Genomic DNA, 27,562 nt, shown 5'->3' with positions numbered 1-27,562 from the left:
CAAATTGGGTTAAATATTTTTTGCCAGAGCTGTGGCTCTATGAGGTGACATTAAATCGCCCTGTCAAAATATGTGCATTGTAGCTAATTTCTCAGGATAAATCAGTATAATTCCATCAGCTGTATTGATGGGATATTTTTACATGCTGCCGAAAACATTTGTCTCATTTGATTTCCTTCAAATGAAGTTAAATGAAAAGACAAATTTTAAATGATTTCCACAGGTAAAATTTAGGTTGAGTGTGCTTTCTTTATGACAAAAAAACAACTATGAATGTTTGTGAAGAAAACATTGATAAAACAATAGCTACAATAGATGTGTTATGTTCTATAAGCTTAATCCGCCATTTTAAAGTTAAGAGGGAGTGAGCGTGCTAGTTATCTTCATTTATTACTTCAGTTTTCTAAAAGCAGTTAAATTTGGAAGCCAGCTAATTATCTCTACAGTGAGGAAAGGTGAAGGGTAATCATGTTTCCACAGAGGAGCAATATGAAGAATTAAAGAAGGGAGGCAGCAGAGAAGAGAAAGGGACAGGAGCAGAAGAGAATGAGCAATCAAAAGGTATTAGAGACACGCAAAGGAGTAACTACATTCTCTGATTTAACATGTGCAAAGTCAATCGATCGATTAATATTATATCAAAATCCTCAGATTGGTAACCCCAATGCCCCAGTACATTGAAAGCAAAATGGATATCATTGTAATGGAGTGACTACTGTTCTTACTTTGTCTCGAGTTGATGCACTATAATCTCTTTTAAAAAATTCCAAAAAAATATTTGCTGGTTCTTTTTGCTCCAAATCTCAGTGTGTTACAAGAAATGTAGCTCAGGCTAATCATGAGCAAGACCAGGGGAGATACGCTATTATGATACAATATTTTATGATGTCTGAAATCAATTCAAGTCATCAACCTCTTGCCCAAGTCAATTTCATACCTTTCAAATGCTGTTGGGTCTGTGGTTGGCACACCAACAGTGTAGAAGCACAGGATAGTACATTCTGCCAGTTAACCTCATGGGTCTCCAGAACTTGCTGAAAATGAGTTATCAGCTCCTCTGTGCTAAATAGTACAAACAGCTGCACAGAGTGAGAAAGCATAATAAAGCATATTATTAATCCAAAAAGGTTAAAACATAGTTTAAAAGGTCAAAGAAAAGTTCGATATTGCAAGAGTTCGTTAAACTGGAAAAGGAGAGGACGTGACCTGGTGGTACAAGGAAAAAAAAGAGATGGAATATGTATTAGAAAACAAAAAGAGACGCTTCAGATGTCATGAACTGATTAAGGCTGCATATTGTAAAGAGACAAATATATGTGCTGACTGCTGAAGTCTTGCCAAATTTTGGAAGCTCTGGAGGATTAAGATACCGAACTAGCTGCTGCAGTCTTGTAGCAGTACACTGGTGAGCGTACAGCTGAGGAGAAAAACAAATTCACTGGGACGGGATAATGCGAAATTATGCAAAAGACAGAGGTAAAGGATTACGAGGAGACACAGATTTATTCTTTCAGCCAAGGAAGTTGCTCTACGCAACCCTCTAAAGGCAACAGAAGGAGTAGAATTCATTATTCAAGTCAGACATAGGCAGCAAGAGCAAACGTGTAAAGTAAGAATCAGTCAATCTGGGTTCAAATTTTCTGGGTCATTGTGACCTGAATTAATCCCACCTTTTGATTTGAACACAAATCCAAAACACTGAAATTACTGAGGCAGAACCTTCTCCCTAGGTCAAAGATTTGCTTCACTACAATTTTTCTTTTAAGATTAGTACCTTTTTCAAAGGGCCCACAGCATCAGGCCTGTAAAACAGCCCAGCCTAAACCAAACTTACCAAGTTTAGGTCCATTTTGGTTTCTAACCCAGCATCATTATTAATTTAATTTGTTTTTAACCCAGTTTTAAATTCAGGATCAAGACATTTCATAATATTGTCTGATAATGCTTTCACTTTTTGGCACATTTGGCTGTAAAGAAAAGCTATACCTTCTTATTTAAGAGTCCCTTTGCCAAATACAACTGGAATTTGCGAACAGGAACATATTATCACAGTTATGTACATGGGGTCAGTCTATTTGCCTCTTACTGTTTGTTAAAATATATCAATAGATTTTCCATAGGATCACTTACAATAAATTGGATATCAGTACATCATGTATTGCTTAATGTATTATTCTGCTACTAAAGTAGAGCTGTCATAAAATCTAATCATTATTAAGTTGTGATATTTTGATCGTTTTAAAAAGAGAAAAAGACTTTAGAAAAAAACATTACTTTTAATGGCTGTGATTTACAGCAAAATCTATTCACACCAGATATTTTTTTTAAAAGAGTATCAGGATGGAAAGTGATTGAAGTAGTGAGCTAAGCTTTGAAATTGTTTCCCCAAACTCTGTAAATAATGAGCTATTTGTTAGCTGTCTCAGTAATCACTGAGCCTTTCATGCTCATTGTGTTGGGTGGTTCCTGGTCTCATGTGCTCACTGGGCAGTTCCCCTCTAACTGTGAATAGGGGAGATAAAAGGATAAATTCAGGTTGTCAGTCAAGTTTTTAAAAAAAACAAAGTTACAATGACAAACTTTCGCCAGGGACAGGAGGTTAGAATTTAGGAGGGCAGTTAAAAGTTATTTTGTTTCAGCCCTTCAAGCTTGCTCTACCATTCACAGAATCACAGTGCAGAAGAGGCCCTTCGGCCCATCAAGTCTGCACCGACATGTGAGAAACACCTGACCTACCTACCTAATCCCATTTACCAGCACTTGGCCCATAGCCTTGAATATTATGACGTGCCAAGTGCTCATCCAGGTACTTTTTAAAGGATGTGAGGCAACCTGCCTCCACCACCCTTCCAGGCAGTGCATTCCAGACCATCACCACCCTCTGGGTAAAAAGGTTTTTCCTCACATCCCCCCCCCAGTCTCCTGCCCCTCACCTTGAATTTATGCCCCCTTGTGACTGACCCTGCAACTAAGGGGAACAGCTGCTCCCCATCCACCCTGTCCATGCCCCTCATAATCTTGTACACCTCGATCAGGTCGCCCCTCAGTCTTCTCTGCTCCAACGAAAACAACCCAAGTCTATCCAACCTCTCTTCATAACTTAAATGTTTCATCCTGGTGAATCTCCTCTGCACCCCCTCCAGTGCAATCACATCCTTCCTATAATGTGGCGACCATTCAGTATGATCATGGCTAATCTTCTATCTCCATATCCCTCAATTCACTTAGTACCCAAAAAAAAAAACTATTTCTGCCTTGAATATACTCAACTAAGCATCCACCGCCCTCTGGGGTAAAGAATTCCAAAGGTTCACGACCCTTTAATTAATTTCTCATCTCAGCCCTAAATGGCGATCCTCTTATTCGGAGACTGCGACTCCTAGAGGAACACTTGCCAACCAGACCAGCATCTACTTTGCCAAACCCCTTAATAGTTTTAAAATTTCAATGAGATCATCTCTCATTCTTCTAAACTCTAGGGACTTTAAGCCTCGCCTGCTCAATCTCTCCTCAGAGGGCAATCCCCTCACTTCAGGAGTTAGTCTGGTTGGAGCAGAGGTTTAGTCACTAACCTGAAATACTGGTTTCCAACTTTGGTCACCAGCCAACCACATCCCTGTAATGGCTATTAGATCTAACCCACCTATCTCTATTTGTGCCATTAATTTGCCCATCTTGTTACCAATACTTTGTACATTCAGATAAAGCACCTTTCATTTTAACGATTTACCTGGTTTCACCTAATTCACTGATGCACTATAACCGTTAAACTTTTTATTTCTTCCTGTCACACTTTGCTTATCTTTACCCAAAACACAGCACTGCTCTGTGGCCTTGATGTTTTTCTTTAGATTTATAAATATCCCTTCACTTGAACACTCCCACAACTCCGTGCATTGTTTTGTATTATTACACAAAGACGTCGAGCTGATTTAATTGATCATAATCCTTTATCTGCTCACGTACTGTGAAATAAAGAAGCTTCATGAATTTCTATCTGGACTTGTGTTACCCAGCGTCTTCTCAGTCCCCTTTCAAAAGATCTGGAGAAATGTGGCATCACGTGCAAAACGTATGGCTGCCTGGTTAAGGTTGCAAGGAGGTTCTATTTGTAGACTTCTGTGTAATGCTGACACGTGAGCGGTGAGTCTTCTCTAACTTGTAAGTAGGTCCTACATCCCTTACAGGAGCACCTGGCACCATTGAACCTGAGAAGGTATCACCAACATAACTGAATTTCTAAAATAGCTACAAACGAAATAGCCTGGGGTCGTTCAATTGTTATTTAGACTGTAAATTTTGTAGAATATAAAGTACTCAGTTTTAGGTTGAATTTTAACACTGCCACGAGTCAGGCTTGACGTTTAATGCCTACGTTAACTAAAGTAACCTTTTAACTATGTGCATAAGTGATGTATCTTGATCTATGATCATTGGCTACAGATATAAAATTACCAATTGTACTGAAATGTCAAAAGACAACTACTGTCCCAATTATGTTAACAAACTTTATTAGATCAGCATATTTTGCAGAAGGATGGTAACTCAGCAGTCGTGCATTCCCAGCCCCAGGATTAAACTGTCAAGGAAACAGGGCTCTTTAGTTGAGTGACTTTAATTTAATGAAAAACACATTCAAACTTTTGTTTTGAGAAAGTACAAAAAAAAAACTGCTTCACTAAATTGAAGTCACTCAGTTGGAGAGTAACAATTGTGGAGAAGTCATAAGCATAGAATTGAGATCTTATTCCAACAGTACCAGAACATACTCTTCCTTAATGTTTTCTTCTCACAGGGGCAAAGGAACGCATCACAATTGAAATACAATTTAGTTCATGCATTTGCAATAAATGCAGCTTCTTAGAATACAACTATGTTTTATGATAGTTAATTACCTTTCTGTATAACGTTATTAGAAGAGGTCCTGTTTTAGCAAAGCACCATTCTCCCTGCATGCGAATGGCATCAGATGCTGTGAAAGGAAGAAAATGCTAAAGTTACACACAACATTCCCTCCTGATCAGAATTGTTATTTATAACTAATCTTTTCAGTACTTTAAGCATTGATCCATGGAAATATTTGATGTCATTTTTCACTATTTCTCTAATAGTCGCAGAAGGAGCCACTAGAGAAAGTGAATTAATGCCTTTAACCAGCTAAGCTTTTGGGATGATCTGACAAATGATGCAAGATCATGAAATATCACACCATCTATATCATCCCCAGGTTGAGAACAGTAGAAACATCTGGTTACCAAAATTTATTTTGCACTCCTTTTAATTTGCCATTTTCTTCCTTTTTTCCCTTGAAGGTGATGACCTGGCTTTGGTACAAAGGAGATAGCTGCTGGCAGTCCTCTGTGGATCTCTCAGCCACATTGCCATTCTTCACACATTAGCTAAACACTTCGTGGTACTGGGCTATTCACCCATCGGGTAGCATCACAGGGAAGTTTGATCCCGTCCTAGTGTGGCACCAACATACGTACAACAGGAGTTACCTGATAGCATTCGAGAGAGAGAAGGAGAGAAAGAGAGAGAGAGGAAGTGACAGAGAGAGAGAGAGAGAGAGAGAGAGAGAGAGAGAGAGAGAGAGAGAGAAAGTGCCTATAGATTAGTTGGCAGACTTATCTCCCTCCTTGGCCAACTCTAGTGCAGCCAAGATCACCATCACTGTGATATATCTCAGCAGAGACCAAAGATTCATCCTGGAACCTCCAGCTACAGCTCAGTATCATAACACTGTAACTCTATTCCTTGTTAGTCATCTGGTTATGAGATCATGAAAATGAGACACATTCAGAACGTTCACCATGGGCTCTGTTGGCCAATGTGGCTGTTTAAATTAATGGGTTATTACTAATCAATTGAATTGCTCAAGAGAATTTTTAAAATACAGTACAGGTTATGATCAATCTGAATATTGTTTAACATAATCTATTTTGTGCATCTTAATCTATTTTTGCTTGAATGAGTTTTGGTAGCAATATCATAGAAGAGCCAAGTCTTACAAAAACAGGGGGACACTGAATTAGCATATACAGTAGTAGTTGAAGGCCACACATTTTTCACTGGATCTTTACTGGTCTGAAATCAGCTCCCAGAAAGGTTCATGTAGGACATGTCCTACATGAACCAATCTTCCCAGCCTCCGTCAAAATCTCAGATATTTTGCCAAGTTAAAGTGCTAAATAAATGCAAGTTGTTATTGTTATCACTGGGGGAATGGAATGAGAAGATGAATTTTCCCTTGTTAAATCTCTTAAACATGTAATAATATGGACATTTTACGTTGACACATTTCTAATTGGCTCCTGGCTATACCAAAAGACCAACATTATGAAGCTCTAAGTTCATGATTCATATGTTTTAGGAATATAACTTTTATCATTTTCAAATGTAAGATAAACAAATACCCCAAGTTTGAGAAACTGGTAAACAAACCTAGGGTAATTGTAGTTTAAAGGGTGGCCTACAATCAGACTTGGAAGTGGGAAAACACTAAACAATGCATGATTCCCTTTCAGGGCTTCGTGACGGAGGCAGAGAGTCTACGGCTGTCTCAGTAAGGGGTTTAAATTATTTACATGGTTTCCCAGAACGAAGGGAAGATTTAGGAGTTGGATATAATTATTTTAAATTTCTGTCCAGAACATCCCAGGTATGCCACATTGCTACAGAAAATAGGCTATGCAGAAATGATTTTGGGTTTATCTCTGTGGTTTCTCAGAAAAAGGGTTCAGTTGATGCTTGGAAGTCACTGAAGCCCCTGCCAGTAGCAGGGACCATCAGGAGCCAAGGACATTATCTGATTTGAAGTCACTAAGCAATGAGGCCCATGCTTGCACTGGGGAGTCCATAATCATGAAGCGTTGAAGAAGAGATGGAGGGTTTATTTAGCCAGATGCTAGTGGAGGGACTCCAAGAAATCTAATACCTCAGAGAATGGGGGGAACACTGAGGAGAATCAAAGTGAATTCCTGAGAGCTGTGGCACACCTTGGTTTGGTCCCAAGAGAAGTGAAGGAACCCTCAAGATCCTGTAAAGTATAGGGGAACTCTTGGTTGTAAATGAAAGTGGAATGGGGAGTGTCCTGTTGAGATTTTCAGATTTGAAGTACAAGTGTTTACGAAATAAAGTGTTAAGTAAATAGAGCTTGCTTTGCTTAACTCATGTACAGTAAGATTTTGTTTAAAACATGAAACCTTGTGGCATAATTCTCTTAGTTAATAACTGGGAGTTTGGAGTTTATTTTTAAAAGTTACTAGTCTCCACCGAGTTGAAAACATCAGCAAAGTGGCCACCCAAACCAAAACAATCCAGGTTTGTAATTTTAAAACAACTACCCCAATATAAATGGATCAATTTCTACAGCAATGCTGTTAACAACCAGTTTTGCAAAATCACTTCCTTCTTAATAAATGGAACAAAATATGTCACCATCAACCAAAGAACATGATGAATGTTGTTACTGGGCAGACTTACCCTCCTGACGAAAGGCTCGACCAGGATAAAAAAAGAAAAAAATCTGCTCAAGTAATCCATGCTGCCTTTCATTGTGTGCAAAAGGGAGAACAAAGTAATATTTTTTCTTTAAAAGCACAAAGATCAGGATTCCAAGTTAGTCTAGGTTCATGACACAGGCTGACTCTTAAGTTATAATATGTGTGTAAGAGATAGTGTTGTCTGAGTTGTTGATGTTATCTGTTGTTGTTACCTTCAAGTACAGGATTGTAGGTGAGAATCTGTGTTAGTGCGTGGTGGAAGAACTTCTTTAGTGAATCCAGAGAGATGGCACCATGGAACGATGCCACATCAAACATACTCAGCCTGTAAGAAGCAGGATCAATATACATTATTAAAAAGTGACATACAGGGTATTTGCAATAAACATATTTCACAATTTGTTTTAAAAAGCAGTTTTGATTTCATATTTCACTACCAAAAAGGTGTAACTAAAAAAAATTGCCAAGTCTAGAATACTACCAAGCATTTCTAATTTCATGACAAGGCATCCACTCCCTACACCATCAACGCACAATGGCAGCAGTGTGTACCATCTACCAGATGCACTGCAACAACTCACCAAGGCTCCTTCAATAATACCTTTCAGCCCGTGACCTCTACCACTAGAAGGACAAGGGCAGCAGATGCATGGGAACACCATGACCTGCAAGTTCCCTTCCAACACACACCATCCTGACTTGGAAATATATCACTGTTCCTTCACTGTCACTGGGTCAAAATCATGGAACTCCCTCCCTAACAGCACTATGGGTGTACCTACCCCACACAGACTGCAGCGGTTCAAGAAGGCGGCTCACCACCACCTTCTTAAGGGCAATAAATGCTGGCCTAGCTAGCGACCCGCATGAAAGAATATTAAAAAATGGTGTTGAAATAGAGTAGATCCACTCTTCGCTCTCCAGTTTCAGAGTTACTGTAAACAGGCTTTTCCACCTACAATAGTAAACAGTACATTCAGAATAATTTGCTTACTCAATTTAGCGGTCTCAAGCTATATCACCACCCACCCTTTAACTCAACAGATTCTAAGTGTACAAATCAGAATAACTGAATTACCCATTTACAATTTGACAGAAATGGTACAAAAATTCTGTATTTCTACACATACATACTTGTATGTCTTGATACCTACAAGCAATAGGTCAATTATTCTTAGTAAGAAATATGAATATTCTTGCTGAACATTGAACAAAGTTCTGATTTGGAACGGCAAATTAATTTGATCGTGCTCTTGTTTACTTCTTGCAACTTAAAATGTATTATTCAGTTTAAGGGTCACATAATGGAAATTCAGAAAGAACTGAACGGTTTGGGAACTAAACTGAACGATCAGGTTCCTGATCAACCAAATGTCTGAACTATCTGTTCTGGAAAATTTCAATCACAACTCAACCAGGCTAATTTCAAATGTAGATTCCTGCTATTTAAGTTTCCTACATGATTTCAGGTAAACCACATGCATACATTCCACTACAAAGAAAGAACGAACATCTTTATCTACAGTGACCCAGACATCTCACAATTCTAGGCACTAAACACATGTCATGCATAATCACCAAGGATAATGGGTGAACTGGCAATTCAATGTACAAAGTCGGATATTCCAACAGGAATGACTAAATGTTTAAATTTCGCACAAAGCTAAACACAAAAAAAAGCTTTCTTCAAATCAAACTCCCCTGCTATTGCCTGTACGTGGGAACGTAAAATTTTGATCCATTGGTGAAAATAGACAAGTCGGCTCTTTAATGAAGAAGTAAATAACTTATTCAAAAGCTCCAACACAAGGGTAAACCAATCCAAATCTTGATATGATCATAATTTGTTTGTCCCATCCCACATAGCTGCAATCAAACACTACATTTAAACATGAATTTTTTGCGGTAGAACATGAATGAAGACTATACGTCAAGAATTTTTAGTTGCACAAGCCGAAGCACAGAATCTCCCAAGCATAGAAAAGATCTGACACCATCAGCATATACCAGGCTGCACACAAAATGGACATTCCAACATCTTGCCCATCAATGAATTAAGTGGCAGTTTATCAGAAAGTCAAACACATAATGATAGCTGTCCCATTAATACCAATGCCTTTAGTGTCTTTGCTTATTTCTAGGCTTGCCCTCAGCACACCTGAATAAGGAAATGTGTTGAAGATGTGGGGAAAGACATAAATCCACATCAAAAGTACATTTCGACATTCTATCCATGATTTCTGAACAATAAATGGTAGCCTTAACTGGTTACAAAATTATTTTTCCTCCTTTCATGTCCTCTTTGTCCGAGAGTGCTGACCTTTCCAACGGGCCACTATTCAGTTGTAAGTCTAAAGCGTGGATACTGACAGATTATTTAGCCACAAAGGCATTGAAACTGAGCCTGATACTGTTCTCAGCAAAGAAACACATGCACACGCACACATGCACAGCTGGGGTCACTGATTTGCAATTGGCAATGAGAAACCTGGCTGATTCTTAGACCAGCGAGAAGCCTATTACATCAGTCACAGGCTTGGTTCAGGTCTACTAACTGCAAAGTTCAGCTATCAAACGTGGAGCATGCCTGGCCTGTATGGTTCGGCTTGTCACTAAACATTGAGCAGTTTTTCCCTCAACCATTCTACCACTCATTGCGAGTGGCAATTCTTGCTGTATGTTATAATTAGATCATAACTCCATCATCTTTCTGCATATACCAATACTACACACAGAGGAGCCTGTCTGCTTGCATGACACATTCAGCCAATTACAGTTTTAACAGTTCAACAGATTTCAGCAGTTTTGTGACTTAGCATTAAATGGCCAGAAAAATGAGTTTAGTTGAAAAGTAACTTGTGCTTTGTCCCAATGGCTGAGGGGTAAAACACCACCTCACCAGCCCCGGCCCATTCACTGAGGGGATTGGAGTATAGGAATAAAGAATTCATGCTACAAAATTGTACAAGACTTTGGTGAAAACGCCCCTCGGGTACTAGGTGATTTGTAATGGAGGTGACAAGGGTCTCATCTGCTTAGAGAGCTTGTGAGAGCCCTCCGTCGTCTGCTTTGGATAAGGCTCACCGCATTAAGTGCCGGCCAGGTACTTAACGGGGCAGTGGCGGGCCATCCCCGGGATCAAGGACACCCTGGAGACGGAAGTGCCGCCCGTCAAAAGCTGCCAGCTAATCAGAGGCTGGCAGACCTCCACTGAGCAGCAGCTCCACCAGGGAGGCAGTGGTTACTGTTAGTAATGCACCCACCAGAGGCCTTGTGTCGCCATGGACCCATGCACAGGTGAGTGGTGGCAGGGGGGAGGTCACGGCAGGAGGGGTGCTGGCTCTCAGTGGGCCACCCCCTTACCGATGCTGGGTCCCTCGATCAGGCACTAAGTGCCTTTGAACGAGGGAGACCCCACCCGCCCACCCTGGAGGCCCACAAGTAACCGGATAGCGTTTGCTTTTTAGGCTTCCCACATGGCAAGTCCCTGACCTGCCACTGGGTGAATACCTGCAGCGGCAGCAGGATGAGGCCCCAAGCTGTGCATTAATTGCCCACTTAAGGACCTGAATTTATGGCCTTCCCGCCACGGACTTAATCAGGGCAATGAGGGGAAAGGTGAAGTGTCCATCGAGGAATGATACACTTGCAGTGGAGGCAGTACAGTAAGGGTTTACTAGATTGGTCCCGGGATGTGTACAGTCTCCATAGAGAATGATGGTTTTTAAAAATTCCAGTGACCGACTGAAAAGATTACACAAGATTTCAAGTTTTAAGACTATCGTTATAATAAAGAAACTAAAGGCAACATTGTCTCAACACCATTTTTGTAGATATTATACTCTAAACCACAGAAAAGTTTCCCTATTTAACTGTTAAAAAAACAGAAATTCCCGCCATGGTGGGTGGGGCTGGGTGGGGAGAATGCCCCCTACACTTTATTCTCCCGGAACCAGCCCAAAGCTATCCTCCACTCCCAATAGCCTGCTTCCTTTTCCCTTTCCAAACTGGGTAACTTCTAACCCCAGAAGTGATTTTCACTGGAGGGTTACATTGGAGATTCCTTCCCTCTAGCCCATGCCAAACGAATCTTCTGGTCTCCCTTAAACCCTTACAAACTTGGACTTTTCAATCTGAGCGCAAGCACCCACCTGTATTCTGCATGATGAACCATAGGGTCAGCATTTTCACTGCTTCAGGTGCAGGGCTAGCTGCCTCTATCTCCTGCTCTGTCTCTCAAATGGCTGCACGCTGACTTGTGTCGGTGAGTTTCAGGAATATCTTAGAAACCCTGTAATCAGATACTACAATGGCTTGCTATGGACACTTCTATTCCCAAAGCCTATCATCATGGCAATGTGAACTACATGGGCTTTGTATGGGTAGAAATACTAATTAGCTATCCTCTAAACCCCACCCCCCCAAAACTCTATTTTATCTTGGAATTACACAGACGGTATAACTGTTTATCAAACCTGACATTCCTAATACCTCTCTGTGAGACTTGGAAGCCAATAGCCTATCCACAGTTAGCAAAACTGCCCTTGCTATTGTCTACAGGTGTGAACATCTAGCACCTTCTTCCCAGTAAGACAACCTGGGCCTCCCTTTAATCTTTAACAACTAAGCCACCCAGGCTTGGAGGCAGGCAGAATTTAGAGCAGGTCACATGATCCCCTTCATTCCTCAGTAGATACAGAGAGATTGTTTCCTGTCTGGGGAATCTAGAACAAGAGGGCACAGTTTCAAGATAAGGGGCCATACATTTAGGACTATACATGCTGTTGTTGATGCTACCTTGAATTTTTACCTTTATTTACTGTGAAAATCAAGTTCAGGTTGATTTTTACTGCCTTTTCCCTCTTCCAGATATGAGGAGAAATTTCTTAACTCAGAGGGCTCTGATTCTTTGGAATTCTCTACACCAGATGGTTGTGGATGCTCCATCTTTGAATATGTTTAAGGCCAAGATAGACAAATCTTTGGTCTCTCAGGCAATTAAGGGATGTGGGGAGAGGGTGGGTAAATGGAGTTGAAGCCCAAGATCAGCCATAATCATATTGAATGGCGGAGCAGGTTTGAGAAGTCGTCCTGTCTATTCCTGCTCCTATCCCTTGTGTTCTTGTGTGCTATTCAGGCAGGAAAGTTCATTTTTCAATCCCTAATGGATGTTGACTTAGCTGAGGCAGAAATACAGGCAATATCATTGACTGTTGTGTCCCGGGTGAAGGAGGACAACATCAGCCAGTGCTCCCACTCTACTCTATCTGCTAAAGACTGTGATGCCCTCTGTGGTCAGCTAGTCAGCCAACCTCACACGTGAATCATGGATAGCCAGGTCAAAACCTTGATCACTGTGCATGGAACCTTACTTCAGCCAAGTTCAACACGCTCAGTAGAGCAAAGGCAAGAAAATGCTAACCCTATTGTTCACCATGCAGAATATAGGTGGGTGCTCATGCTCAGATTGAAAAGTCCAAGTTTGCGAGGGTTTAAGGGAGGCTGGGAGATTCATTTAGCATGGATTAAAGGGGAGGAATCTCCAATGTAGACAAACAATAAAATAGAGAGAAACTTTTTAAAAGTATGTTATACTTAGAACCACCAAGACTGCGGCCCGGAGTCAACTTCTACCAGTACTGACCAGGTCATGAACAAATTAGAGAGTTTGTAGACATTTGCACATACCAGAATTGAGCTGCTTTCTGTCCAGCAGCAACTTCTTTTTCCCTTTCGTTCCACACATTATCCAGTAACCCTGGCAAAGGGGAAAGGCAATAACAAATCATCCTGAACATGATTTTCACAGTGAATAAAGGCAAAAATTCAAGGTAGCATCAATAACAACGACTGCCATTTACAGGGGCTTTAAACTAGAAAAACATCCCTAGATACTTCTCAAAGTTTAAATAGACAACAGACACTGAGCCAAGGCAAACTATATTAGGAGTGATGACCAAAAGCTCGGTCAAAGAGATGAACTTCAAGGAGGGTCTTAAAGGAGGAGAGGAATGTGGACAGGCAGAGGGCAAATTCCAGAAGGTGGCACCCAGATGGTTGAAGCAATAGCTGCCAATACTGGGGTGAAAGAGGTGACGCATAAACAGCCAGATTCAGAGGAACAGCGAGTTCTGAGGGACCAGGCAATTTAGGCTGCAGGACAGGTAGGGACAGACAAAGTCATAAATGGATTTAAACACAAAGATGAGAATTTTAAAGTGGGGGCTTTGGAGGGCCAGCAGCCAATGTGAGTCAGCATGGAGAGGAATGACGTGTAAGTGGGACAACACAGGATAGCGTACAGGTGGTAGAGTTTTGGATGAGCTGAAGTTTACAGATCACGGAAGATGTGAGGCTGGCAAGGAGAGCACTGAAACAGTCAAGACTCTGAGGTAACAAAGGAATGGTTGAAAGTTTGGCTGATTGGCTGAGGCAGGGTTGAGTCAGACTATGTTACTAAGATAAAGTAGACAACTTTTGCGCTAGTGGGGATTTAGGGTTGGAAGCTCAACTTGGAGCTGAGTAGCACACTAAGGAATCAATGGCAGAGGTACAGGCCAAAGGCGATGGCTTACTCCTTCCCAATATTCAAAGAAAGGAGAGTGCAGCTCATCCAAAAAAGGATGTTGGATATGGCATCTGAAGCAATAGACAATGAAGGCAGCGATACAGGTATTGGAATAATAGAGTTGGAGCCAGTAACATACATGTGGAAGCTGACCCCATGTCTTCACATGATCTTGCCAAAATGAAGCTTGTAGATGAGGACAATCTAGTCTTGGAAGACAGGGTCGGGGAAGAAAGAGACGTCTTTGGTGAAGATGCTCTGGCTACTATTCAATAGATAAAAGTGAAAGCAAGTGGATGCAATCAAACTGAGCCGTAATTGTAGAAGGATTGGGAGAAGGATCAGAGGACAGTTGAGGAGAATTTTTTTCTTTTAAAACCTAGAGGGAGGTGTGGGTCTGAGTTCAGTGTCCGAAAGAAAGAGACAGAGATACTCATCGAATTTAAAAATAAACTTGGATAAGCACCTTAGGTTGTGTAACCTACAGAGTCACAGGCCAAGAACTGGAAAATGGGATTAGGGTAGACAACTCTTTTTTTGATTGGTACAGACACAATGGGTCGAATGGCCTCCTTCTGTGCTATAAATTTCTATGATTCTATGAATGGAGAAGAGAAATGAGAGAAATGGTCGACAATGTCAATGTCAATGCAGAGGAAGACAAGAGGGATAATGTCCCACAGACAGTCACAGAAGGCGTCATCTGTGATTTTGATCAGGGAAGACTTTTACAGGTGCACAATAGCTACATGACAACAAAAGGAAGATTTTTTTACTTGTAACTTTCCCTCAAGTACAATGTGAAAAGGATCAGGATCACAATTCTTTATCTCTAATTAGATCATAACTAGTGCAACCTCAGCAGAGAGAATTTTTTTAAAATTCATTTTATTCATTTAAGGGATGTGGGCTTCGCTGGCTGGGTCAGCATTTATTGCCCATCCCTAATTGCCCTTGAGAAGGTGGTGGTGAGCTGCCTTCTTGAACCGCTACAGTCCATGTGGTGTAGGTACACCCACAGTGCCGTTAGGAAGGGAGTTCCAGGATTTTGACCCAGCGGCAGTGAAGGAATGGTGATATATTTCCAAGTCAGGATGGTGAGTGACTTGGAGGGGAACTTCCAGGTGATGGCGTTCCCTTCTCTCTGCTGCTCTTGTCCTTCTAGATGGTAGTGGTCATGGGTTTGGAACATGCTGTCTAAGGAGGCTTGATGAGTTCCTGCAGTGCATCTTGTGGATGGTACATACAGCTGCCACTGTATGTCAGTGGTATAGGGAGTGAATGTTTGTGGATGGGATACCAATCAAGTGGGCTGCTTTGTCCTGGGTGGTGTCAAGCTTGAGTGTTGTTGGAGCTGCATTCATCCAGGCAACTGGAGAGTATACCATTAAACTCCTGACTTGTGCGTTGTAGATGGTGGACAGGCTTTGGGGAGTCAGGAGATGAGTTATTTGCCGCAGGGTTCCTAGCCTCTGACTACTCTTGTAGCCACAGTATTTATATGGCTAGTCCAGTTCAGTTTTTGGTTAATGACAACCCCAGGATGTTGATAGTAGGGTTTCGGCAATGGTAATGCCATTGAACGTCAAGGGGCAATGATTAGATTCTCTCTTGTTGGAGATGGTCATTGTCTGACACTTGAGTGGCATGAATGTTACTTGCCACTTGTCAGCCCAAGCCTGGATATTGTCCAGGTCTTGTTGCATTTAGACATGAACTGTTTCAGTATTTGAGGAGTCGCAAATGGTACTGAACATTGTGCAATCATCAGCGGATATCCCACTTCTGACCTTAAGTTGGAAGGAAGGTCATTGATGAAGCAGATGAAAGTGTTTGGGCCGAGGACACTACCCTGAGGAACTCCTGCAGTGATGTCCTGGGGCTGAGATGATTGACCTTCAACAGCCACAACCATCTTCCTTTGTGCTAGATATGACTCCAACCAACGAAGAGTTTTCCCCCGATTCCCATTGACTCCAGTTTTGCTAGGCTTCCTTGATGCCATACTCAGTCAAATGCTGCCTTGATGTCAAGAATTGTGAACAATGTACTATATAGAAAAACATAGTTCCTGACTGTTGAAAATAAATGCTTCACCAGCAGACTACAAACTATATGGACCAGTAATTCTTTAAAGGCTGGTTGATATTGCTCACAAGAAAGTAAATGCATTAGAATATGAATCAATGCTCTCAGGTGAATGCAAAACTCTGAACAGGTTATTGAAAAACAGAATGGAGGTTTTAAAATATAAGAGAAAATTTTCTAATGTAAGATTTGGGAATGAGTCATCCTGGTAAATAGAAGTTGACTATTGTTTAGAAATGACCATCCAGGAGACTGGAATGGAGGAACTCCTCTTGCAGAACTGCCAAACTGAATGAGGAGTGATTGAACATGGCAGTTTGCTTGGTCACCACATGTTGCTCTTGCCATTCGAGTAACAGGGATACGAAGTAGGAACCTCTGAATTTTGGCATGATCACATTCTGTCCCATATTCATCTTTCTTTATTGCAATTTTCAAATAAACAGCCTTGTTAGGCATTTCATTAACAGTCAACTGCAACCATAGAGCCAACCATACTTTACACCAAACATTACAAGTAATTTAACTGCTGTCTATTTTAAAATCACAATGTATATATAGATAATGAATTTTACTTACATGGAATCATTCTGTCCAACACTGCAAAACAGATCTGTTGATAGGGAGAGAAAGACCATTTTAGTGAAGCAGCATAATTTCAAGATACAAACCATTCCAGATTTGCCACTATCTTACTGAAGGCATTATTCTTCAATATGATTTTTATCCTGTAACATGATTAAATTTCATTTCAGAAGAAAGTAAATAGGACATTCTTCCTTAATATGGTTTCTACTTCAGTAGTCTCAATCCTGAGAAGTGAAGGATTGATAGCCCAGAGATTACAGCGTTATTTCAAGAGTACCGAAGTGATTTCTTTTTGAAGTTAGTAATGAGACACAAATGCTACTCATTAAAAATATCTACAAAAAAAAAACAAAAGTTTACCATTTTTGAAAAATCTCCTTGCAGTCAGCCAAACATTCACCAACACTCTTTCATTAATTCTCAGCCCATTACCAAAGGTGAACACCTTTGATCTGTTGCTTATCCGATTTAAACATGGTGAGCAGGAGGGGCAGAACTCACTGCTAACCGTCACTGCAGGATCAAGGGAATGGGAGGTGGTGGGGCCTCCACTTCCCCAACATCTGGGGTAGTAGCGATCACATGTCTCTTCTGTGTAACTTCACTCTGTGATCTTATGTTATTTACACTGCTCAATTCTGGCTAGTGCAAAGCTTCAAAAGGAAGGTAAAATGCATTAGAGAATAGTTTACACTGTAACATATTCTTCACTTTTGATGTTCATAACGTTGTATAAATTATTCAACTTTAGCTCCACTGGCTTATCCTGCTGTTCAAACCATCGTTAATGCATACAGTTCTCAGGAATGTAATAAGTATTTAGTCTGGAGTTGATGATTTGCCCTATGCTGGGAGTGTGCAATTTCATGAAATGTGCTCCCTGTGCATGTCACGAATAGTGGAGTGGAATTTTTAAATCCTGTAATGGGATTTTTTTTAAAAGATTTTATTCTTTAAAGATGCTCATTTGGTGGACCCCATGAAGCTTTCTCGCTGACCCCTCCAGGGGCAACGGAACCCCGGTTGAGAACCCGTATTTTACATCAACTCCACTTTCCTGCTCCGTCCCCGTGATTCTTGATTACCATTATGTCCAAAAATCTATCGATCTCAGTCCTGAATATTCCCAATGTCTGAGCACCACAGCTCTCTGGGCTACAGGTTTCCAAAGATTCACAATCCTTTGAGCAAAGGAGTTTCTCATCTTAATCCTAAATGGCTCTATAACGAGAGCCCTCGTTCCAATTTGTAAACAACTTGTTGCAATTTTTTTACTGAACAAACATAATGATAATGTTTTTGAGGACAAGGAGCATTGAACTTTGGGGAGAAAGCTGACTAAATAAACCTGGTTTGCCTTTCAGCAGCACCTCTCTTTACAACTAAGCATAGTATATTATTTACACTGCTCAATTCTGGCTAGTGCAAAGCTTCAAAACAGAGGTAAAAGGCATTCAAGAATATTTCACACTAACATATTCTTCACTTTTGATGTTCATAACATTGTATAAATTATTCAACTTTAGCTCCCCTGACTTATGTTGCTGTTCAAACTATCTTTGATGCATACAGTTCTCAGGAATGTAAGTAAATATTTAGTCTTGAGTTGATAATTTGAAGCATATTTTCAGAATAGTAATGAAGAACAGATTTCAACAACATCCTAAACCAGGAGAGCCAATGCAGTTTATACGTTTGCTACAATTATGAGGTTTATTGTAGTGTTTTAGGATTGCATCTTTTGGTTTATAAGATTACTATATTTTGGGATTGCCGGGTAGATGAAAGAGGCCATGTGACCTGTGCTGGTGTCTGCCTAATAATAAGCCTGTGTGGTTTAATTGTTAGAGATCTGAGGAAGACTCAGATCGTTTTATTGAGAGGGAGGTGCAAGGTATTTAGCTTGGGGACAATGATAGCAGTTTCTAAGGCTACACTGAGTATGCCCTGAGTCTCTTTACTTCTAAGATGAAAGCAAGTTGGGATCAAGGATAACTAATTAACAGCTCTACTTAGATACAAAGCTAGTTGCCATGGAGAAGAGAATAGAGGAAGCCATTTTGAGATTAGGTTACAGGCTTCCCTTTAAACCCAGGTATATCACAGGCAGACAGCAATTTCAGTTTTGTCTTGTGTGATCTGTAGCCAACTGCAAAGTAGAGAGCCATAGATAGGACAAACCAGGCCTGTACCTTCAGCAAAGAAAACACTGACTCTATTGTTCACCATGCAGAACGCAGGTGGGAGTTTGCGCTTAGATTTAAGCCCTAGCTCATGAGGAGTTAAAGAAGACTGGAAACTTGCCTAACTTGAATCTAGAGGAAGAAGTCCACAGTGTAACCCTTACAGTGACAGATAGTTCTGGGATTAGAAGTTACCCAACCCATTAGAAGCTGGGAGTAACTGAACTGTTTGCAATAAGAACTGTAATTCAGTGGAGAGTACAATGCACAGTGAGTAAAAAGGAACTGTTTATTTCTATAGTTTAAAGTATAAGTTGCCTACAAAAGAAAATAGTGTTTGGTCAATAGTGTTTTTAGTCATTTGATATGATAAAAGTTTGAAAATAACATGCCAAAGCATGTTATTCTTTCAGATGTTAACTGACAGTTTGAATTTCTCTTTAAAAGTATTGATCTCTACAGATCCTACAGAGATCCTAACATGTTTATCTAAAGATCAATAGTATTTCACAGAATTAAACATTTCCCTTTCTAAAAAGTGTGTATTTTGAAAGAATTTTGGCCATGGGAGTGGTACTGGAAGGATATAGGGTTAACAACGTGTTAGCAGGTTGCACATCTATTGAGTTGAATAATGTTCATGTTCTGGATTTAAAAGGTTGCAATTTCACAAACACTGCAGGCCTCCATTAGTAATTCTGGGGCCTGGTGAAGGTGTAGCATCTTGAATCATCCTCACCTGTGGAAAGTGCTGCACTTTAGGATCTGACCCCACAACATTTATTTCCTGAAATCCATTTCTTACTAACACAGTCACAATATCTGAAAAGACAAATTAATATTTAGTAACCACAAATACGAAACAGGCAATCAGAAACATTATCACTGTGGAAGTAAACAAATGCTGGAAATCAGAAATTTAAAAAAAAACAGAAAATCCTGGAAACAGAGCATCTGAAGAGAGAAAAGATGGGAAAATGTTTGAGCTGTATAGATGTGTTGTATATGCCTAGCCTTTATTGTTATTCACATACTACATTATCGGTTCTATTCTTGCTTTCTTATTCACTTACATGAAAGTTCATGAATCTTTGTTGAAAAACACATTAAAGACACATTGTTGCAATACAGATGAATAACAACAGAATCCTACAGTCTAAAATTAATACAACAGTTCAGTATAATAATACAACCCTCAGACACTTAGGCACACTGACAATCACCAATGAAACTTCTTGGTTGATCTGCCAAGAGATCTCTTCTCATGGTGGATGAAGGTACCTTGTCCAGAAATCAGGCCACAGTTGGCAAACTCAACACCCGAGGAAAACGTAATGGGTTGTATTAAACTCATATCTATTAGCCATCCAACACCACTGGGTCAATGGCCGCAATTGCACAGAAATTTACCCTGTTCCTGCAGCAGTCTTGCTAATGGGAACTTATACCAAAATTTTCTGTAGAGCACATTTACCAAAGCTGAATTGCAAAAACTTGCGTTAAACAAGCATAAAATATAAGAAACTCCCATGTGTTTGTCTTTTGCATGGGCCTTGCTATGTAAATGAGCAGAGAGGCTTTGGCAGATGTATCCGAGGCAGAGCAAGTGAGGTTTTGGTGTAGAATTAAAGTAAACTAATTGTGCATCGATTTCCTCAAAAATGGCACAATTCCATTCTCATGCCGTAATAATGCCGAAAAATTCAAGGACATTTTGGGCCAATGATTTTGGTGTTGTTTGGTCAAGTGTTTTTTAATTCTTGAATCAGTTTCAGAGCAAAATGCATTGCTTCGACCACATCAGCCTGCAAACAGTAGATATTCATTTCTAACAATAAGTGAAGGCAGAAAGAACTTTTAATGAAGAAAACAATATGTGGAACAAATTGCTCAAAGAAATCTATTTCTATGAAAATGAATAAATGCTTCCAAAGATGCTTCTATTGCTCAAAGTAAAGGTGTAATTATATAAATAAAGACACTTCAGCAGTATCAAATGTGCAAAAATTCAAAGGGCAGACATTGAGCTTGTAAAGGAAACAGCACTTTCATAAGGCCACATTATTGGCACTTAGCACAATGTGAAGTGGTGATTTTTTTTTAGGTTTCCTCATTATAAACTGTCAGCTCCCATTATATCACAACTCAGGACAGTACTTCTGGAAAGATGCAATGTAACACTGCTGATTTAGGTAGATACGAGTTATGGGAACAAAATGCTTACAGTGGCAGAGCATTGTCAATAGGCTGAGGCACACAAAAGTAAACAAAAATGATTAAAAACACCTACCTAATAGAGCTAATGGCACTTAAGCTGATCAACTTCAGTATGGAATTATTTATTCACTTTAATTAACTTAGAAGATAGAGTGTTTTGCATGCACTGCTCGTTTCAGTATTTCAACCATCCTTCCTACCTGATAATATCTGCCTCTGTATATCTTCATGTTGGCGATCATCTTCAGTTCCCAAACAAAGGAGGCACAGATCATTGAAGAGCCAGATTATCACAGCAGTTGCGTCAGGGTTACTGTACACAGAGCAGAAAATCAGGGCTTCTTCTCTTCCTATCGGCTTGCAGGTATGGTTTTAAACATCAGATTATAAAGTTTACACACTCTAACTTTGAATAAAACAATCCTCCACAATTTCTTTTGACTCTGTAAGATTGTATAATGGTTTTGTTTAAAAAAAGAAGAAAATGCTGGATATCATCATGACAGTCCCTTGTTCTCTTCCAGCTTGTCTAAAACTCTGCTGGACCAATTCCCCAATTTCACACATCATTGCATTTGCTTCTCATTGCTCCAGCCCTGTCTGTTTCCACTTCTAGATTACAGTGCTGCCATTTGATTAAGTGGAAAAGTAGAGGCCAAGGATCAGTGACAAAATTCAGTCTCTTGGGAATGAAGTCCTAATATTGGCATAGAAAATATTACAGCAGTAACACTTTAAAAAAGGTACTTGATTCTTTCTACAACCCCACCTGAAAACAATCTGCATGACCTCAAAAGACAACCAGTCACTCAGCAATGTTGCCACCATGCTGCCAATCATTGCCGATGGGATACAGAACACTATTTATTTCTTTTATGGACATACCTCACTACCAGCTCTTCAAGGCTCACAATGTTCTTCTTGTGCAAATGCCAAATAATTTCCAGAGTCAGTAGTTCCTATGTCAAAGAAAAGTTATATTGTCTCTATCAGCAACAGCATCAGCACGCAGCCCTTACCATGAGAATGTATGATGTATACAGTACCAGGTAAACCATCAACTAGAAAATAAATCAACATCAGTAACCAAAGACTTATAATTTAAAAAATGAATGCTCTACATATAATTCTAAATCACTGGCAGGAAGATAGAAAAATATTCTTAAAAGCTTTATTTCACATCACAAATTAACGAGGAGCTGGTAGTTAGGAGGAAGCATTACAATAGGTAATATACCATAGTAGGAAATACAGATTTCATTTAGTCCACTATTATGTTTTAATTAAACACAAATTACAACAGAAAATAAGGCACACATACCAAACAAAACCACTAATAAAATCAGGTGGCTGTCCAGCAAAAGTGCACTTCATTTCATACTGAGCAAATTTTTGGTCACAGAAGATATTGTACAATTCTACAAAATTGCTACTATATTTAATTTTGAGGTATTTACTCCAGCTGCACAATATTACTATAATTGGCTTTGCAGCTTGTACTACCATTAGCTATCTGGCAAAGACACACCTTCAGAATATAACACCAGCAAAAATTATGATTCTGAGCCACAGGGATATTGTCAGTCTGCAGCTTTTGCTCACAGGGAAGCCTTCTGAAGGCAGGAAAAGTGTCATGAATATTTTTCATTCTAAAAATAGTAATGCTTAGGCGTGTTATAGATCCCCTTGTCCTTAAGAGCATTTTAGAAATGTGACAAGCCTACATTATTTAGAATTCCTTGAAATGAAACTCACATAGCACCACAAACAACTGAATATCTAAACATCATCAGATTGTACAAGACAGTGTTGTTTTATATTCCAGTTCTATTAAAAGAGAAAGCCCCATGCATTGAGATTTTTTGCAATAAAATGCTGAGTTGGAGGAAATTGTGAATTTTCAGCACAAAATATTCTACTAATCACACTGAATTGCTATCTGTAGTTATCGCTTTTAAGTCAAGAAAGTGCCTATGCAACCGATGACGAAAAGAGGAGGACACCTTATGCACCAAACAGCCGGACAAAGATTCAATCTGACTCAGGCCAGACTGTAACACCTTAATTTTCTTGGTTGGTTATTTTAAGGCCAACAAAAGCAACCAAAGAAATAAACTTTTCATCCAACCATCACAATTATGACATTTATAAGATTATATTTTGAGACTGTAGCTTTAAATTTAGGGTAGATGATGGGGTTTATGTGACCTATTCTGAAGTCTGCCTGATAGTAAGCTTGGGTGCTTTGATTGTTAGAGATCAAAGGAAGACTTCAATCATTTTACTGCGAAGAAGGTGAAAGGTATTCATGTTTGGAGAAAATGGCAGCAGTCTCTGAGTTTACAACGAGTAGACTCTGAGTCTCCCAAAGTCCAAGAAAAACATTGTTAGTATCAGGTTACAAACAGTTGTTCTGTAAACCATTCATTTACTTCTAAGGTGAAAGGGTGTTGAAGTCACGAATAGTTAATTAGCATTTCTACCTAGATACAAGGCTAATGCGGTTTATGTTGCCATGAGGAAGAGGGCAGAAGTAGCCACTTCTGAGATCAGGTTACAGGCTTCCCTACAAAGCAGTGAACATCGCAGACAGACAGTAGAGATTCTGTGTGGTCAGCGGAGAAAAAAAGCTGCTTGACTTTGGGAGCTACCATAACCAGATGCAGGAGGGAGATGGCCTCTAGTATTTTATTCTGCAGCCTTCCACGGATTCCAGGAGATTTGTTCTGACATGGCCTGGGGAAGAAGAATCATCAGGACAGGCTTTATTGCTGGTGGTGGATTTAGGGAACTCTGCAAAAACTGAGGAAAGTGCCTGGAGATGGTCACTCAAAGTTACTACTCAGCAAAACAGGGATACAGGACCTGGGAAGCTGAGAATAACTGGACTGTTTGCTGAAAGACTATAATTCGGTGGGGAGTCCGATGTGTGAAAAGTATAGAGGGGGAATGTTCCTCTGCAGTTTAAAGTATAAGCTGCCTCCAAAAAGAAAATAGTGTATAGTCAATTGTGCTTTTAGTCATTTGTTACAGTAAAAGTTTTAAAATGTTAAAACCTGACATGTCATTCTTTCAGCTGCTATTAAATGGAAGTTCAAATTTCTTTTTAAAAGTTATCTGTTTCTATGGAGATCATAACTCTCAGTAAATATTATATAAATGAAAATATGAAATGCTTCATGAAATATTCATTTTAAAATCTGTTACACTATTATGCTAACACGTGTCAAGAGCACTAAATTGGAATTTAGCTTGGATTAAATACAGTTCGACAAATTTGATATTTTCTACAAGAATTAGATTATGTTGCTATTGCAATGCAAGTAACTTATCTCAGGTTCACCACTGACATGTCCCCAACAGAGATACAGATTTAGTTGTGATCCTATAGTTACACCCCACTGAACCTTTTTTTAAATTCAATTCATTCATGGGGTGTGGGCATCACTGGCTAGGCATTTATTATCCATCCCTAACTGCCCTTGTTCAGAGGGCAGTTAAGAGTCAATGACATTGCTGTGGGTCTGGAGTCACATGCAGGCCAGACCAGGTAAGGACAGCAGATTTCCTTCCCTAAAGGACATTAGTGAACCAGATGGGTTTTTACAACAATCGACAATGGTTTCATGATCATCATTAGACTTTTTATTTCCAGATTTTTATTGAATTCAAATTCCACCATCTGCCTTGGTGGGATTCGAACCCAGGTCCCCAGAGCATTACCCTGGGGTTTTTCCTCACCTTTGCTTTCCAAATTTCCTCACAGAATTGCAGTCGGCTGAGGATGTTGGAGGACAACAGTTCTTGCATATTCTGAAGTAAACAGGCAAGCATACTCTGGAATATGAATTAAGTCAGTGTTAGCGAACAATGACATCAAAAGAATAAAAATTGGCACTCTTCAGTATTGTTCTGTTACAGAACAACTACTTTATTCCTTTTTTTTGTGGATTGTGGTCAGTTTCCACTGTCCTAGATTACTTACTTTTCACTAAAAACAAAACCTATTAACTGTTTATTTTTCCAATTATTACGTGCATTCCTTTTTTAAAGTCTTGATTCTGACCATTTAAAATATTCCAGAATTAGTCCAAATCATTGGACAGCTTACTCCCCACACCCCAACCCAGCCCCTCAAGTATTTTGATGAATTTCTGTACTCATCAAGGCAAGAAATTTTTAATGTCAGAGAATCAAGCACTTTTCTATTTCAGATATTCTATTTCAAATACAATTAGAGTCATGCTCCCTCTACTCTGATTCAAAAATGTAGCATAGTTCCCACCTAGTGCACAAGTGTGATATTTCCATTTCCCCATCAGCCATCCTGTAATCCCTTGAGTAAGATTGCCAAATGCTGTCAATTCAGGACGATTTTGTATTGAGGAAGCACTACAAAATGGTGGCTGCTTAAATTCTTTTCACTGAGAACAAAGGGCCACAAATTTAAAAAAAACCTTTCACCCAGTCAGTCAGAGTTGGATTCATACCCAAGATCCTGACTTGAAAAGACCATGGGCTGCATCTTACCTATGTCAGGCGATCTGGGTGCGAGCAGGTGCTGGCAGGCGAGGAGCCGATCGCCGCTTGCAATCGGCTGCACGCCGCCATTTTACGTGGGCAGGCCAATTAAGGCCCACCCAGTGTAACACATGGCCTGTAGCGCTCAGCGCTACCTGTGCAGGCGGGGGGAGGAGGGAGAGTCGGGGCCTGCGCTCTTTTGTGCATGCGTGTGAAAGAGCGCAGAAATCTCCCTGAGGCACAGAGCTGCTTCAAGGAGATTAAGTTGATAAAAAGATTTTGTTATAAATATAGTTAGAAATTATTTAAACATATCCCCTCATGTGACAGTGTCACATGAGCTGGGACATGTTTGTCAAGTTCACCAAATTTATTTATTAATTTTATAAAACCTTCAGAAATCCTCATCCTGCCCGTGAATGAGGCTTCCTGGAAAACGCGAAGGCCACTTGGGCTCTTCGCCTGCCTGCCAACCTTAATAGGCCGTTGACAGTTCGGCGGGCGTGCGCTGGAGGTGAGCGAAAGATCTAAATGACGCACGCCCGATGTCATCTCGCATCATCTTGCGTGCCTGCGTGTCGAGCCCGCCCCCACACACTGAGGGCAATACTCTGGCTCATGTTAACCCACAATACCACTCATCCCATCAAGCTACCTACAGGTCCAAAGAACGTTCGCCAAACTGAGAGCAATATAGTCCTAGAATCTAGGCATTGGAAAGGTATCCAAACAAGCCTTTGTCAAAACAGTTGAAAGAATCTAAACATTCCTCCTTTCCCACTATTTTCAACAGAAACTGAACAATCTCAAAGCAATTACTACTGTATGTTAATCCACAGATGTTGTGCTAAATCAGTCGCAAATTCAGATCTACCACATGGCAACTGTGGATAATTTAGAATATTTTTTCCCACCCTGTTATGAATATTTACTGCCACCATTTGCATGCTTATATTGGTCTGATCAAAAGAAATTCACCTACACGTTGAACCGAATCCAATATAACAGCGCGTTTGGGCATAACCCCAAGTTGCATAATTTGTTGAACTTGCTCCATGGCTGCTCTGGCAGATAAAAGTCCAACAGACAGGTCCATCTGCAAAGCCTGCTCTTGTAGAACTGAGGCTGAGAAAGAAACATGCTGGTTAGTTAGTGCATTAGAAAAATTGGTTACAAAATTAAAAATTAATTACTGGTACGTATGCATTACTGGCAAGGCCAGCATTTATTGTCCATCCCTAACTATCCTTGAAAAGGTGGTGGCAGGCCACTTTCTCGAATACAACTGAGTGGCTTGCTCGGCTATTTCGGAGGGCAGTTAAGAGTCAACCACTTCGCTGTGGGTCCAGCATCACATCTAAGCCAGACCATACAAGGACGAAAGATTTCCTTCCCTAAAGGGCGCTAATGAAGCAGAAGGGTTTTCAACAATTCGGTAGTTTAATCTCATCGTTACTGATATCAGCTTTTTAAATTCAAGATGTATTTACTTAATTGAATTGGAATTTCCCAGTTGCTATGGTGGGATTTGAATTTTTCTTTGGACCATGAGTCCAGACCTCTCGATTATTAGCATAGTAACATAATCCCTAAACTGTCATACCCATGCGGCAGACAATCAACAATGTCATCAACTTTACCTAGAAGTAACATGTATTGGGTTGTACAGTGGCTCAAATGTCTAATGCTCAATGGCAAGGCGTAGCAATGAATGTAGGTTTATCTCCTGCTTCATTCAGCACCCGATCTTAGCTGCAACTAGCTGACTGGGGTTAAGTCATCCTTGCATTTGCAGAAGTGTCAAGTATACCAAATAATGCTATAAAACATAAAACAGAACACATTGTTCTGACATTGGAACATAAATGGACTAAACCTTTCATTTTAAACCG

The 27,562-nt window shown here is 40.1% G+C and overlaps 1 protein-coding gene across 1 annotated transcript in view; it reads right to left on the bottom strand.

Moving 5' to 3' along the window:
• The window catches only part of fanca (FA complementation group A), a 104,723-nt gene that overhangs the window by 62,173 nt on the left and 14,988 nt on the right, over window positions 1-27,562 (bottom strand). The window contains exons 4-13 of the mRNA XM_078544448.1: window positions 26,653-26,795; window positions 24,891-24,986; window positions 22,035-22,108; window positions 21,350-21,462; window positions 19,672-19,754; window positions 16,741-16,774; window positions 13,194-13,263; window positions 7,718-7,830; window positions 4,896-4,972; window positions 938-1,079 (exon numbers count right to left, since the gene is read on the bottom strand). Coding sequence (XP_078400574.1) covers window positions 938-1,079; window positions 4,896-4,972; window positions 7,718-7,830; window positions 13,194-13,263; window positions 16,741-16,774; window positions 19,672-19,754; window positions 21,350-21,462; window positions 22,035-22,108; window positions 24,891-24,986; window positions 26,653-26,795 — 945 coding nt within the window. The remainder of the gene's footprint in view (window positions 1-937; window positions 1,080-4,895; window positions 4,973-7,717; window positions 7,831-13,193; window positions 13,264-16,740; window positions 16,775-19,671; window positions 19,755-21,349; window positions 21,463-22,034; window positions 22,109-24,890; window positions 24,987-26,652; window positions 26,796-27,562) is intronic.

The sequence above is a fragment of the Cetorhinus maximus genome, chromosome 6 (genome assembly GCF_964194155.1).
Source record: "Cetorhinus maximus chromosome 6, sCetMax3.hap1.1, whole genome shotgun sequence".
Lineage (NCBI taxonomy): Eukaryota > Metazoa > Chordata > Chondrichthyes > Lamniformes > Cetorhinidae > Cetorhinus > Cetorhinus maximus.
Note: the sequence above shows the minus strand (reverse complement) of the source record. Positions and strands in the feature narration are given on the sequence as shown.